At 42.6% G+C, this 16,387-nt stretch overlaps 1 protein-coding gene across 2 annotated transcripts in view; it reads right to left on the bottom strand.

Moving 5' to 3' along the window:
* rnf10 (ring finger protein 10) overlaps positions 1–12,549 on the bottom strand; it is a 56,786-nt gene extending 44,237 nt beyond the window's left edge. For both annotated transcript variants that reach the window (XM_059988358.1, XM_059988357.1), the window contains exons 1-3: positions 12,117–12,549; positions 1,000–1,190; positions 201–409 (exon numbers count right to left, since the gene is read on the bottom strand). In XM_059988358.1, the coding sequence (XP_059844341.1) occupies positions 201–409; positions 1,000–1,190; positions 12,117–12,210 (494 nt within the window). In that variant the 5' untranslated portion in view covers positions 12,211–12,549. The remainder of the gene's footprint in view (positions 1–200; positions 410–999; positions 1,191–12,116) is intronic.
* Between the last annotated feature and the right edge of the window lie 3,838 nt (positions 12,550–16,387).

Below are 16,387 nucleotides of genomic sequence, written 5' to 3' on the forward strand. Positions count from 1 at the left end.
TATAACCTACTAAATTTAAATTAGTAACTTTAGCGCACAATTTTTGGCACAACTGATGAACAAATTTCAGCATTTAAAACAGCCTAAAATAAGGAGCCATGTTCATATTTTGACTAAATATCATACACATTAATCAAGCTGGTATCTGTACAATAATACTAAAATCAAAGTGAACACTGAATTAATGTTGCTCTGCTTACTTGGCCTGGAGAAACTGCTCCTTGTTGAATGGCTTATGCTTCAGTCTCCACTTGTTCCTTTTACCCCAGCGTCCATAAGAACCACCATCACTCAGTAAGCCTGACTGTCCACGAGGTTCAAAAGTAAAATTTAACAAGTGGTTTAGGCTTATCTTCTTGGGACCAGTAAACTGGGCAGGGCTGAACTCTGCCCTTTGCACCTCTGCTACCTGCAGAGAGAAGGGGGAAAAAAGTCCATTCATTTTCAATAAATTGTTCTCCCCTCTCTCCTTTTTCTTACTTGATAATGTATTATGCACTCATTAAGTGGAGTGGGCGAGAACCCTGACGTGTTGGTCAGTCGCGTACGGGGCGACAGAGCACACAATGACAATGCTGATGATCAATGTACTGGGTACTCCGGACCAGCTCACAAGGGTCTGCCCAAATCTTCATCCAAGAACTGTGCAAGTGAATAATATGTAATTAAAGAAAACTGCATCAAATGTTAACAACCCCCAAGCACAAGTATAAATGATAACACCTCCATACAGCAGAATAGAACTTAAAAACCATTAGCCTATGCAGACTGATAACTGTACATCTGTTAAGGGGCAACACTGTCCGAGTGTGGTAGGTGCTCCAATGCATCCTGCACTCAAACCTGAAAACTTTCCTCTCTGGGATTAGGGTAAAATGCCAATATAAAAGGCAGTTAAAATTTTGTTCTGCTAATAATCTCAGAAATAATAACTACGCTCTGCACTGCATCATGCATCATTACTATTAAAGAAATTTACGTGAGAGCATTCAATCTCACCTCCTCCCGTCGACCACCATTACCAGAAGTGCTAAAGGATTTGTTGGCACCACGTGCAGGGGGTCTCTTGTCAAAAGCTTTGCTTTTCTGTGGAAAGGAGCGGCGGGTCTGGTTGGAAACATTTTCATTCTTGGGAAAAGATGGGTCTCGTTTTCTGTTGTAGCGTTTTGATCCATTTCCGGATTTACCATCTGAAAAAGTTTTTAAAAGATTGTTCATTGTTTAATCCTCATTGATAGAACTTACAACTTGAATAAGAAATCTAAGGATCTTGTAAGTTACTCAAGAGACTTCTGGTGGTATTGAAAAATGATTACAAACCACTTAAATGTCCAAATCTTGCATATAATTACTGCCTCACCTGTATTCCCAATAAGAATTCCTACAAGTGATAAAACATGCCCATCCTGCAGCATCTTTCGAAAAGTAAAGTTCATTCTTCGTATTGCTGAATCATTTTCAAAAAACAATAAATCACCATGACCTGTAGCAAGTATCAAGGCACTTGATGTTTCATTACAAAGCCAGCAAAGTTTCTAAAATCCGAACTAACAGTCAAAGAGCTAATATCACTACCAGGTCAACTTGCCAATATGTACAGACATTTGAACAAATGAGGAAAGAGTATTATAGGAATTGGATTTCTACTGTCAAAGGGGTTTCCACATAGGTTTCGTGAAAAAGAGGAAATATGTACATTGCATTTAATGTTAGTTTAATATAGTTAGCTGAACAGCAATTTCACCGAGCTCGCATTGCCTGTACATAGTTTCTTGCACACAGAGGAGTTGGGGTAGGTACACAATCAGAATTGTAATATACAAGTTACCATCAGAAACACTGGACCTCTTGTGGGATACAGGATGGAGAGTGTGTGGAAATTGGGAATATTTGTAGGTCTGAATTGGGAGAATTTTAGGAACCAAAAGATAACTAAAAATTTAAATGACTGACAATATGGGGAGAGCAAGAACTGGGAAATCAGTTTGAAGGATTTCCAAACATTTCAGAAAACACAAGGAACTTAAAACTTGAGGGAAAAGGAAATGATAAACATTTTGTATCTGTCTTGACAGTGGAAGATAAAAATTTACCAAGAGCAGATAATCATAGGGTGAAAGAGGAACTACAGCAGAAGAAAAGTCTGAAAAATCCATATCTGACTGTCATTTAAAGAAGCGGCTGTAGAAACAGTAGATACGTTGATCATCAATTTCACCTTCAGGATTTCTGAAAAGTCCCAACTGATTAGTAAACAGCATATAACACTTCAAGTTGATCAGGCCAGTGAAAGTAGGGAGCCAACAATGCCTCACTTAATAGAACCCTGAAAATGCTTAGTGTTCATTCTTGACCAATCTTCTGGACAATAAGAACACCAATAAATTAACTTCTGGTTTAAGATGACCCTGGCGAAACACAAGGATGCCTTACCGGCAGCAAACAAAACTTCTAACCACGTTAATCACATATTTTCTGGGCAACGATCACTGTAATCAATAGCCTGTAACTTCCCTTTTGGAGTTGTGCTTTTTAAACCACCTGTACGATTTGGCATTACTGCAGCGTAAACTTTTGCAGTCCAGTTGCAGCATGGTGTGCACAGGCCAAATCAAGGTGGTGAGGATCGAGCCAATGTTTGGCCATTGCTGCAGAGGACTTGAAGCTGATTCAAAGCAGCAGATCCGACGCAAGGCAGAGCTGAGGCAACAGGGCCCAGGCCCAACAGAGGGGATCGAGCCAGATTTAAAACACCTGGGAAAGATTGGAAAGGTCAGGTATGGGCCGAAATGAGGTGGTGGGGGCCTAGGTCCGTGAGCAAGGATCGAGCACCGTGATAGATACCATTTCCGTAGCTCTATACTCATCTCTGCAACATAAGACATCGACATCAGATTCTTGTTCACTGATTACAGTTCCTCCTTCAATATTTCCAAGTATACATCTCCAGACTGGCACTTAACTCCTCCCTCTTTAGCTTGATCCTTGAATTTCTGGCCAACAGACTACAATCAGCATAGACAGCCAGAAATACTTTCACTATAATTTTCCTCAGCACAAGAAGCCCACAAGGTTGCATACAGAGACCCCTGCTCTACTCCCCATACACTCATGACTCATCATAAACTCTGCTGCAATTTCTAACTCAGCTACAAGTTTGCAGATGACACACTGTAGTGAACCAAATCTCACATAATGATGAACAGGAAAGAGAGAGAGCAGGGTGAGTACAAGCCAAGCCATCAAGCGCTACTAATATGAAAATTGTCTCTGCCTTTATTCCTTCTACCAAAGCACATTACCATACACTTCCTGGCACTGTATTTCATCTGTCCCATTACTTTTTCTCCTAACTTGTCCAAGTCTTCCTGCACTATTTCCTGAACAATATCTGGCCCTCCATTGCAGACACTACCCACCCAGCAAACTGCCTTCTCCAAAAGCTCCCTTCTGGAATGTGCTATAGGGCTATTAAAAAAAACTTCATGTCATCTTAAAAGTTTTTCCCCCCATGTAGTTAATGTGATCAGCCATTCCAGTTAGTGCTCCCCCAACTCCTCTATTACCTCCGTCATTACTTTAAACCACTTTTTATGTGCTGCTTACATTGTAAATACATACTGTTTTAAGGACATTTTATTCCATTTCCGTACTTCTTAAATTATTTTTTATAATTGTGGATTGTTGTTTCTATTGCATGTCATGCCAACACATCAAATTCCTAATAACGCAAATGTATATAGTGAATAAAGATGATCCTTGATCTATCCTTGTATGCATCTACAAACTTAGCCATAAAACCACCAGGTTTTTTTAAGTTTAAGTAAAGCTTCCCCATCTTCTAGCTTCCTGCTAATTTCTACAATGTTGTATGCTCTCTTTTGCTTTCATGCTGTCTTTGACTTCCCTCGTCAACTGCAGTTGCCTCACCCTTCCTCTAGAATGCTTGTTCTTTGGAATGAACCAATCCCGTCTTTCAATTGTGTCATTTAAGGTAAAATTGGATAGGTATATGGACAGGAAAGGAGTGGAGGGTTATGGGCTGAGTGTGGGTAGGTGGGACTAGGTGGGATTAAGAGTTTGGCACGGACTAGGAGGGCTGAAATGGCCTGTTTCCGTGCTGTGATTGTTATATGGTTATATTACGCCCAGAAACTCCAACCACTGTTAGTCTATCATCATTCCCACTAGGATCCCCTTCCAATCAACTTTAGCCAGCTGCTCTCTCAGGCCTCTGTAGATGCCTTTATCAGCTGTAATACTGATAAAGAATTAGCTTTCCCACTCAAGCTGCAGGGTTTAGGCCAGCATGGACATTGAGAGTTGAAGGGCCTGTTCCAGTGCTGAATTGTTCAATATTCTGTGTCAAAGTACCAGGCAGGATGTTGCATGACCAAAGGGATGATGGTGCAAGGCAAAAGAGGATAAAAGATGAACTAATGATTGTGTAAGTGGCAGTAAAATACTTTTTGAAGTCATTATTGAATCATCATTGTTGAATACAAAAGGCTGCAAATTGCCATGTCAAAAGATGGCTAATCATATTTTTATTGATCATTATCAGTACGGGAAGCATAAAAATTGTCAAAGTGGGGTGGAGAACCAGGTGACCAGAAGCTTCAAGTCATATTTAGTCAATATAGCAACATTCCACAAAGCAGTTGTAACGTTCTCCTTCGGGTGTAACGAAACGCCGAATTTAACGTCCGGATAAACCACAGTTAATAAGAACCAGATCGCAGTAAGATTAACCATTTACTGTTCACTCTTCACATTAACATATGGTGAAAACTGTTGATAAAACAATACAAGATTGATACAGTATTTGTTCCTTCCTTAATATCACATTTCAAGTGTAAATACTTGCAAAGGTGACTATAACTACATTACACTAAGGTGCAGTATACAGGGAGAGGTTACCTGCTCCATTGACTACTTTAAATACACTTCCATGCAAACTATCCGCGACTCTTTAACTAACGAAAGCATAAACATTATCTACCGACGTTACCTCTAACAGGATCAGCATTAACATCTTAGTTCAATATATCGATTATCTATTAACTTACAGCGTTGCTCTCACTGTGATTTCTCATGCCTGCAAAACTGCTTGTGCTCAGGTGAGCCTCGTGGAAAGCCCCCACCCTCGCGCTAATTTCAAACCGGTGTTTTCCCACAAGACGCGGCGAAACCGGATGTGACGTCATCGCATGCCGATATATTTTACATGCAATGAATACACTTTAAACACTTCTAATTCTAACTAGAAAATACTATTGAATGAATTACTAAGCGAAAATATTATAAACTAAATAACTGTCGTAAAGACAGCACACTCCCCGCTTGACCTTCGTAAGGTCACAATGAGCAGAGTACAAAACTTAGTCTCTTAATCAGTCATTGGGTAGAAGTAGAATAACTTCTGTAACTGGCCTTTGGTAAATTTTCACATCGCCTTGGTCGGTAGTCTTCAATTCGATCTTCCTGACATGTCCATCCTCGCTAGGGAATGTAGCAGTGATTCTGGCAGTTGGCCAGCTGTTGCGAGCGACTTGCTTGTCCCTGAGCAGGACTAAGTCTTCAACTTGAAGATTCCTTCGGGGTTCTGTCCACTTTTGTCTCTGTTGCAACAAAGGTAGATATTTTTGTCTCCAGCGGGACCAGAACTGATTTGCCAGAGCCTGGACTTGTCTCCATTGCTTTGTGTACAAATCCTTGTCTGAGAAGTCTCCTGGTGGAGGAGGTGCTCCTGCCTTCTGCGTAAGGAGCGTTGATGGCGAAAGTATAAAGGGGTTTTCTGGGTCAGAAGACACAGGTAGGAATGATTGTGCGTTTATAATGGCTGTGACCTCTGCCATTAGGGTGCACAGTACCTCGTGGGCCAATCGGGTGCGTTGCTGTATCTCAGGTTTCCTTTTCCAGGTTTTCCGTAAGGACGTGAACCGTTTGACTGCCTGCTCTTTGTTATCTGGTGAGCGCTGGCGTGGTTCTCTGATTGGCAATGGGGCAACCCCATTATTTGCTTCATCTCTGAAGACCTTGGTGTCTTTGGTTTTTAAAGAAATGGTATCTTGAGCTGATTGTGCAAGTTTGTTGTCATCCTCGGTTTGAATGAAAACTGACTGACCTAGCGTCTCGTCGGTTACTTTACGCTTGGTAATGTCTTGTTGTGCTTCTTTAGGGTACACCTCAGTGAGGCAGATCTCGGAACAAGAACGGCTTGACTGAGTTTGACCGCAAACTTCTGTACAGTTCGAGCTGACAATTGTTGTCCTGGAGTGAACCTCTCCCTCCCCGCCGTCCTGTTGTGGGGGTGAAGGAGCGTTGACGGTTCTTTCATTCTTGACTTCATCACGGAGCCGTGAGGGTAAATTTCCTTCCTCGTATGGATGTGATGCAATCGTGACTCTCTGAGGTTCCTCGTAGCTGGGGAAGTTATCGAATACGTATGGAGAGGGGAGACGAGCCTGCCTGTCTATTTGAGATTGTACATAGTCGCTTGTGCGTTCCAGTCTGGTCCTTTCTAAAGTAGATCTTACTGCGGTCAGATCACGCGACCCTTCAGCTTCTTCTATGTACTTTGCTTCCGCCATGGCAGCTTCTTTTTCTCTTTCTAGCTGCAGCACATGCAACTCTGTCGATATTTTTGCCATTTCCAACTGGGTTTCGGCTTCTCTGGCGGCCTCTTCTCTTTGTCTGGCAGCCTCTTCTCTTTGTCTGGCAGCCTCTTCGGCTTCTCTGGCGGCCCTTTCTTTCTGGATTTCGGCTTCTCTGGCAGCCTCTTCTCTTTGTCTGGCGGCCCTTTCGGCTTCTTTGGTGGCCAGTTTCATTTTCAAAACTGCCTCTTGTTTGGCGTAATGCAGTCGCACCTTGGCGGCTTCTGCCTTGGCTCTTGCCTGTGTGGACTTACTTGATGTCGTTCTACTGCCCTTGTCGCTGGGCGCCATCGACTTGATCCCGGATCGAGCTGACATTGCAGCACTTGGAACACCTGATAACGCCTGGGTGGGCTTACTTGATGTCGGTTTACTGCCCTTGTCGCTGGGCGGCGTCGACTTGATGCTGGATTGAGCTGACATTGCAGCACTTGAAACACCTGATAATGCCGCTTTTTCACTGTAACGTTCTCCTTCGGGTGTAACGAAACGCCGAATTTAACGTCCGGATAAACCACAGTTAATAAGAACCAGATCGCAGTAAGATTAACCATTTACTGTTCACTCTTCACATTAACATATGGTGAAAACTGTTGATAAAACAATACAAGATTGATACAGTATTTGTTCCTTCCTTAATATCACATTTCAAGTGTAAATACTTGCAAAGGTGACTATAACTACATTACACTAAGGTGCAGTATACAGGGAGAGGTTACCTGCTCCATTGACTACTTTAAATACACTTCCATGCAAACTATCCGCGACTCTTTAACTAACGAAAGCATAAACATTATCTACCGACGTTACCTCTAACAGGATCAGCATTAACATCTTAGTTCAATATATCGATTATCTATTAACTTACAGCGTTGCTCTCACTGTGATTTCTCATGCCTGCAAAACTGCTTGTGCTCAGGTGAGCCTCGTGGAAAGCCCCCACCCTCGCGCTAATTTCAAACCGGTGTTTTCCCACAAGACGCGGCGAAACCGGATGTGACGTCATCGCATGCCGATATATTTTACATGCAATGAATACACTTTAAACACTTCTAATTCTAACTAGAAAATACTATTGAATGAATTACTAAGCGAAAATATTATAAACTAAATAACTGTCGTAAAGACAGCACAGCAGTCATGCATTCTGCACAAAGTATCTTTGCAAGCATACACTTTGAACATAGACACAATACGTATACAGAATGAAACTAAAACATGCCAAAAATGCTCAGGAGATTAGGCTGCATTTGCAAAGGCAAAGCTAACTTTTCAAGTCAATGTTTTTTTATCAGTCTTGGGACAAGTTAGAAATTAAAATGAGTTTTAAACCGCAGAGAGGAACGGGGTGCTTGTGAAAAGGTGGAAAAAAAGACAATAGCAAATGGTGACAGTACTAGGGTGCAGAAGGCTCCAGAATTGTGACTGCATGAGACTCAAACAGGAGATGACCAAAAATATTTTTCACATGTACATGAAAACATAGTGAAATGCATTCTTTGTGTCAAATCAAATCAGTAAGGATTGTGCTGGGCAGCCCACAAGCATGGCCATGCTTCCAGCACCAACAGAATATGCCAACACTTATTAAAATTAACCGGTACACCTCTCGAACATGGGAGGAAACTGAGGCAACCAGAGGAAACCCATGTAGCCATAGAGAGAACATACAAACTCCTTACAGACACCGGTGGGAATTGAACCCCGATCTTACAGCTAGCATTACACTACCATGCTGCCCCAAGAGGTTTAGGAAGTAAAATATATAATGAATTAGTGTGCTGTCTTTACGACAGTTATTTAGTTTATAATATTTTTGCTTAGTAATTCATTCAATAGTATTTTCTAGTTAGAATTAGAAGTGTTTAAAGTATATTCATTGCTTGTAAAATATATCGGCATGCGATGACGTCACATCCGGTTTCGCCGCGTCTTGTGGGAAAACACCGGTTTGAAATTAGCGCGAGGGTGGGGGCTCACCACGAGGCTCACCTGAGCAGAAGTAGTTTTGCAGGCATGAGAAATCACAGTGAGAGCAACGCTGTAAGTTAATAGATAATCGATATATTGAACTAAGATGTTAATGCCGATCCTGTTAGAAGTAACGACGGTAGATAATGTTTATGCTTTCGTTAGTTAAAGAGTCGCGGATAGTTTGCATGGAAGTGTATTTAAAGTAGTCAATGGAGCAGGTAAACTCTCCCTGTATACTGCACCTTAGTGTAATGTAGTTATAGTCACCTTTGCAAGTATTTACACTTGAATGTGATATTAAGGAAGGAACAAATACTGTATCAATCTTGTATTGTTTTATCAACAGTTTTCACCATATGTTAATGTGAAGAGTGAACAGTAAATGGTTAATCTTACTGCGATCTGATTCTCATTGGCTGTGGTTTATCTCGACGTTGAATTCGACGTTATCAGTTACACGCGTTAGGAGAACGTTACAATTAGAAAACACTGCAGTTGCATGACATAATCAACAGGTTAGGTATTTACCTGCAAAGACAATCAAAGCCATTAAAGAAAGGTAGCAAAAGCGCAAGAACATAAATGTAAACACAGGGCTGCAGGACATGAGAGAAAGATAGAGCCAATATTACTCAATAACTGGCAGCCCTTATCTTCAGAACTGATAGAAAGTTATGCAAAGTCATCAAACCGATTATAAAAAGCTATAACATGTCCACTGAGATGAGACACTGTTTCTCAAGCTTATGTTTTTCCTCGATTATAACAGTACAAGAGGACATAGACCAGTTATCAAAATGTAGAATTGGGTCACTACTGCATACTGAACACAGGCATTCTGCACATCAATGACGTCTCCAATGTAGAGCAAACCACAAAGTGAATGAACATTGATTGCAGTATGGATTAGAAGAAATGCAAGTAACTTATTCCTTCCCTTGGAAGGAACAGATGTAAGTGATACTTCTCCAGAGGCTGCTCAGGAAATGGTTCTCTCTCTGCCCCCATTAACTATCCACTGGATTATCTCTAACATTCCCATTACAACACTTGATGACGGCATCCGTTAGTCTCACAAGACCAAGTATCTGTCCCTGGCTTCCGGGGCACAGGCCTGGGCAAGGTTGTATGGGAGACCGGCAGTTGCCCATGCAGCAAGTCCCCCCTCTCCACGCCACCGATGCTGTCCAAGGGAAGGTCAAGGGCCAATGCAGCTTGGCACCAGTGACATTGCAGGAGTTGCCAGAACGAGTTTGAAGGCAGATTTTGTCGTGGTTTCTCGTGCCCCACAAACGACCAGGAGACGCAGAAGATTCTTCAAGAAGGGTTAAACTTTAATTTGCAAATCAAAGCTGAGACAGACATTGAGCTAGTCGCTGATTGCCCACCGATCCTTGTACATAGCATTTTTTATAGCAATCTCCTGGTTTAGTTGTATTAGCATATCCAATGGGTCTACAGTTGCGTATCACAAGTACATCCGCCACTATTGTTTCTACCCATTGACTTAATCCTGTTCTAATCTACATCTCTTAGCTACCTCTCATTAACACACCATTGTCTTCTACATTCTTAAGATCTCTTAGCTACCTCTCATAACACACCATTGTCTTCTACACTCTTAAGATTTCATTCTCCTACTAAATTGGATACATGCATAGCAAACTCAAAGCTGACTACATAATTTTGGTTAACACAGCAAACAATGCAACTTTTATACTCCAATATGTTGAACTGCCTTAGGGACTCCAGCTTCTCAGGGTTTACTCCCAAGGCCTCTCCCATTCGTGGGTATGGCTGCAAGACAGCAGAGTTTGAAATCAGTTTTCCCTCTCTTAGATGGACTGCCTTCCCAGGCTGACAAGCTCCATCTACCTGAAGCACTGGTTTTAAGCCTCCAGGACCCGCCTTCACCCCTTTTCCTGTCAGTAGAAACAGTTCCACTGCGCTTAGAGGCTAAGCCACACGAGAAGGCCGGGAGTTGGACTTGGTTGTCTGAGGCTATTTGAGGAGCACGCCGTGAGGAGCACTTTTAGGTAGTGGGATTTTGTCCGCACTACCACTCCTGAGCTTGACAACACTAGTCTCACTCTAACCTTCTCTCTCCTGCTCAATCTGCGGTTTAAAATTAACTGGTTTCCTTCCCCCCCCCCCCCACCTCAGTTGTAGCAAAAGGTATCCACCCTGAAACATTGACTGGCTCCACAGAAGCTGCTTAACTGTCGAATCTCTGCAGCATTTTCTGTTTTGTTAGAGCTTGGATAAGCAAAAGACATTTAAAAAATACTGTGTTAAATTGTCAATTTTAATGTTGACTCCTGCGGAACATACCAAGTCATAAGATGAGATGCAGTTTCTTGAGTTTACATTGATCTTCTATGAAACACACAAGGCCAAAGACAGTAATCAAATGTCTCAGTATTGTAGAGAATTAGTGACAGACTAGGGTGACATAAACACAGGGTGATGTGCAAATACAGACGGTCTGCCAAGTAGTCATCTAATCCAGGTTTACATACTCCAATCCAGCTTCTCGATTTCCTAATGGATTAATGACTTAACTTATGATTAATGACTTATACTTAACATCCTGTGTGTCTGCTTTACAAACCATCAATTTTCAAAACAAAGCTAGTCAAGACATAAAGACAGATTATCAACTTAACATCTAATCCTAAATTAAAATCAAGAGAGGCTTGGATTGATTAGGCCTTAAAGCAAATCACAAATTCAATCTAAACCATTTCATTCAAAACAAAATGAGATGTAACGACAAAAAAAACAAAAGCTGCTACAACACAAGCCAGCCAAGTATTATATTCTGAAATATATGAACCGTGGACGTAAAACTCATAGATAAACCATCGAAGTAGTAGAGTTTCCTGCTCATCAAGGAGAATGTTTGGTGTTTACTCAAGACGCTCAATTTAAATTCCCGTTTAAAATCAACCTGACAGCAAGCAACACACACGAGATGCTGGAGGAACTCAGCAGGCCAGGCAACATCTATAGAAAGCAGTACAGTCGACGTTTCGGGCTGTGACCCTTCCTCAGGACCATATGGCCTGCTAAGTTCCTCCAGCATTTTGTGTGTGATGCTTGGATTTCCAGCGTCTGCAGATTTTCTCTTGTTTCTGAGAGCGAGCCCTCTCTTTGTGCTACACTAGAGACTTAAGGAAGATCATACAGCGTCTGCATTGCCCTTGAAAACTACTACTGTCTGGTTCCGGTGTCTGCACAAACATTGAAGATACAGCAGACTGCAAGAACTCAACCGGTCCAGCAACACTTGAGGGAGGAGAGGAATTGTCAACGTTCGAGTCCTGATGCCAGATCGATAATTCCTTTCCTCCCACTGCGCTGCCCCGGGAGATTTTCTCGAAAAACAACCCTGGGAAGAGGTGTCGGCGTAGTGATGGGAGCGACATTTACTACCGGCCAGCTTGTAAACATCGCTTGCGCTGGGAGGGGCCTCGGCTGTCCTACCTTGTTTGGTTTTACTGTCCGCCGGCGGCGCCTTGGTGGGCCCCGCCGAAGAGGATCGCGCAGACTTCTTTTCCATGTCTGGATTTTCCAGCATCAGCTTCCAGCAGCTCAATGGGAACGACGTGGCTGGTTGTGCCAACCGATTTTCCACAGGGCATCGCGTAAATGGGCCTAACTTTAATCTTCATCATGGCGACCTCTGCATCGTGACCAATCTGAAAATGGCGAAAGTAAACAGGAGTGGAGCCGGGGTATACAGGGAGCGGCGGGGGCGGGGGCGGGGGCGAGCTTGGCCCGACACAAGCCCTTCGGGATGAGCGGAAAGGAGCCTGTGGCTTCCACGCCGCGCTCCTGCCGCGGCTGTCCTGTGTCAGGCCGCACGCCCGTCCAACTCTCCGTCACCACCCTCTCGCCACTAACACGGCCAACCCGGATGGCCGCCCCTTATGTAGACGTCCGCGCGCGGGGCGCTGGGAAATGTAGTGCAGCTTTGTTCGCTCACGTTTTCTTCTCACAACCACCTCCTACAATACTAGCTGTAAATGGTGTAAACCAAGGAACATTGTTTCCCTGGCTAACATAAAATTGTACACTTGTGGATCATGTATTGTCATAATTAATTATATTTTTATTTCCATAATAAGCAATATACAAAACACAGATCCAGTCTTAATGTTGAGTTTCTACCGAAAACGCTGACGATCCTTCCCCCCAACATGCTGTTTGACTAAATGAGTTCCAGTAGCAGGTTATTTGTTGATAAATCAGCAACAGTCGGGCAGAAACATCCTACAGATAGAAGAGAAGATTAGTGGAAATGTTAGCATCGTCAAGACCCTAAATTTAAATTGTTCTATATTTCTTTTTGCAGGTTGCTATTAAGTATTTGGCGGCGACCCACTTACTGCGCAGGCGAAGCGGCTCACAACTAGCCAGCGCGCGGGGAGAGACGTCATTTCCGCCCGGAGAGGGCGGGCAACAGCGCCGCAAAGTTTGAATAAACTGTTCTCGGAATGGCTTACCGACTGCGTGTCGTTGTCTCTCGCTACAATTTCATATATAGTCTTTTGATGATTTTTGCATAAACGTGGGCGACTCCAGACATAATTTTTAAACAGAGCTTGATCAACTAAATCGTTCCAACTTTTGATCAGTTTCCTTTCAGATTGCATAAACATTTTTGTTTGTGTTAGGGAGGGGGATTTGGTGGGGGGGGGGGGGGGACTCGATGGTCCTGTTCTGCTATTGTTTGGGGAAGAGGGATTTGGGGGTTGATAAATCCTGTTGCCATTCTTTTCTTTCATGGTTTCATGGCTATCTGGAGAAGAAGAATTTCAGAGTTGTAGATTTTGATAATAAATGAACCTTTGGACAGTACTCAGCATGCATCAGATTTCCCCCGATGCAAAAGTTGAAGACTTACATATACACTGTATTTTTTTCAATACCTAGAGTGCTTTGGGACCTGGGTTCAATAATCACCCTGAGATTAGCTGCCTTATTTAAATGAGGTTATCAACCTGGATTGTCACATTTCAGCCTCCAGAACAGAATGTGAATTTAGATCCTTCTGACTGAGAAATAAGGTGTCACACTACCATCTTCTCCGAGCCAATGGTGATAGGTCAATAGCTGCTATCCCTACATTCCATGAATAAAAAGAAAGCAAACACTGTATTGACCTTTGTAGTAGAATAATGTGAGTATAACTGTTTAAAACATACTGTACCTGGAGAATTGTGTTCAGTTTCATAGATACAGCATGGAAGTCAAGCTGCTGGCCATTCAGCACTCATTTTTCACAATCATCTTATTTTCAACCACATTACTATCTTTCATTTCTATCAATGCCACCGTGAAGGGCAATTTACAGTAAACCATTAAAATACCAGCACACTTCATTGTGGGAGGACACTGGGGCACCCAGAGGGAATCTATGTGGTTACGCGGAGAACATTCAAATTTCACACTGAGACAGAGATCACGATCGAACCTGGGGATCACTGGAATTGTGAGGTACATCTCCACTAGTTGCAACATCGTGCCACATTTTTAATCTCCATAAGGCATAGCTGCATAATTAGGCAAGTTGGCCCATCATAACTACTCTGCCATTCCTCGTGGCTAATTTATTATCCCTTTGAACCCTTTTCTCCTGCCTTCTCCCCATAACTTTTGACATCCATAGTAATCAAGAACCCATCAACCTTTGCTTTAACTATACCCAATGACTTGGCCTCTATAGCTGAATGTGACAATGAATTCCACAGGTTCACTACCCTCTGGCTCAAGAAATTCCTCCTCATCTCTGTTCTAAAGGGGTGTCCCTGTATTCTGAGGCTGGGTCCTATGATCTTGGACTCACTAAATAAAAGAAACATCCTCTCCATGTCCACTTTATCTAGGCCTTTCATTATTCGATAGGGGTCAATAAGATTTCCTCTCATTCTTCTAAACTCCAGCAGGTACAGACCCAGAGCCACCAAATTCTCCTCATATGTTAACACTTTCATCTCCTTGGCCAAAGAAGGATTTAAGTCCGATAAACAGTGCAACAAACGATGGCCAGACTGCTGGGTCGGACATGGTGGAGAAACTGAATAGGCTAGAACTTAATTCTCAGAGATTTAATAAAAAAAAACAGGAGATGACCTCATTGATACCAACAAAAACACTTCAGATGGTTCAACATTGTACTTGAAAGAATGATCACTGTATTTCCCCTAGCCAAGGAGTCACAGGCTCAAAATAAGGAGGCCATTTAGGACGGACTGAAGAGATGTCTTCCTTTTTCTCTAGGAATATAGGGTAAAACCAAGAAAATGATCATCAAGTAAAAAGATGAAAACCATGGAGTAGCTCTAGGGGGTGAATGGTAAACTCCCGGTCTTGTTTCTCATCTTTTCATTAACTTTCCAGAGTGAAATTCTTTACTCAGATTGTAACAGATCTTTGGATATTTCGCCAACGATGATTCCGGAAACTCAGAATATATCCAAGGCAGAAATGATAATTTTTTTAAAATAATAATAGAATCAATGGTCACAGAGTTAGTTCAGGAAAGTGGTACTGAGACAAGAGATCTGCTCCTGTTTACAGTTCCTGAATTATTTTGTTCTTGCATTTATAGTTTAAGGTCAGTGGCTCCAAATTCTGATGAAAGATTATTTACCGGAAATGTTAATTATTCCTCATTAGCTGTCTGAACTATTTTGAGCATTTTCTGTTTTTGTAAGCAATGAACTAATTACATGGTTTTAAAAAATGAACATCAGTCTAACACTTTAGTAGGCATCTAGATATTCTCAGCAATGTTAGTTGTTGATTTATGCAGACGTTCCCACAATCTGCTGTTAGAGATCCTCCTTCACGCTTGCAGAACACATGAGAAACTAAATAGTAGATCAAAAGCAAATTGGTGACCCCAAGCTGCACGGCCAATTGAAGTCAACCATTTGGCAGAGTACAGTATTGTAAATTCATTTCATTGAACAACCGGGGCTTAATGCCTTGTGTTTGACCAGAAAGTTTGGTTTTCTTGGCAGTTTGATTTGATTATCAGGCAAGATCACCATTATGAAACACTTACTGTTTCTCTGCAAATAAACTATTGAGTGTTTCCACTCTGTGCTGTTTTTATCATCACCATCCCTTGCAGTACTTTACATTTGATTTCAATTCAGCGTCTAGTAGTCTTGCCTCAGAAAACAATGGAATGTAACATCATAAAGGGGAGGGGAGGAGGGAGGTGAAGAGGGAGAGGGGAAGGGGAGGATGAGGGAGGAGGGGGATTGAAGAGGGTGGGGAGGGAGGAGAGAGGGAGAGAACTTTTTTTAAGCGGAAGGAAAAATCGATATTCATAAATAAGGTGTTGTTCCTCCATCCTGAGAGTGGCCTCATCGTATAACAAGAGGAGCCCATGCCCCGACAGACTCCAACCTGCACAGGCATAGAAACCCAACCCGCTCCGCCCCACCACTACCACAGTGAGCATCTATATGAGGCCTGAAGAAGAGTCTCGGCCTGTTTGTTCATTTCGGTGGGTGCTGAGTGTGGTGCCCACTCAAGATGCCCATCATCAAGATGCCCACTGTCCCAGTCACGTTCCGTTCTGGCTGCTATTGTCGGGTAGGAGGTGCAAAGGGCTCACAGCACCGGTTCGGGACCATCGTTGTTGAAACCCCGCATTAATCCTCCCATAGCAACGGAACAGGAGCAGCCGCGTGACCCCTGACGTTCGCCGCTTACCCCGGAAGTGGAGCTCAGCTCCT

This window comes from Hypanus sabinus, chromosome 13 (genome assembly GCF_030144855.1).
Source record: "Hypanus sabinus isolate sHypSab1 chromosome 13, sHypSab1.hap1, whole genome shotgun sequence".
NCBI lineage: Eukaryota > Metazoa > Chordata > Chondrichthyes > Myliobatiformes > Dasyatidae > Hypanus > Hypanus sabinus.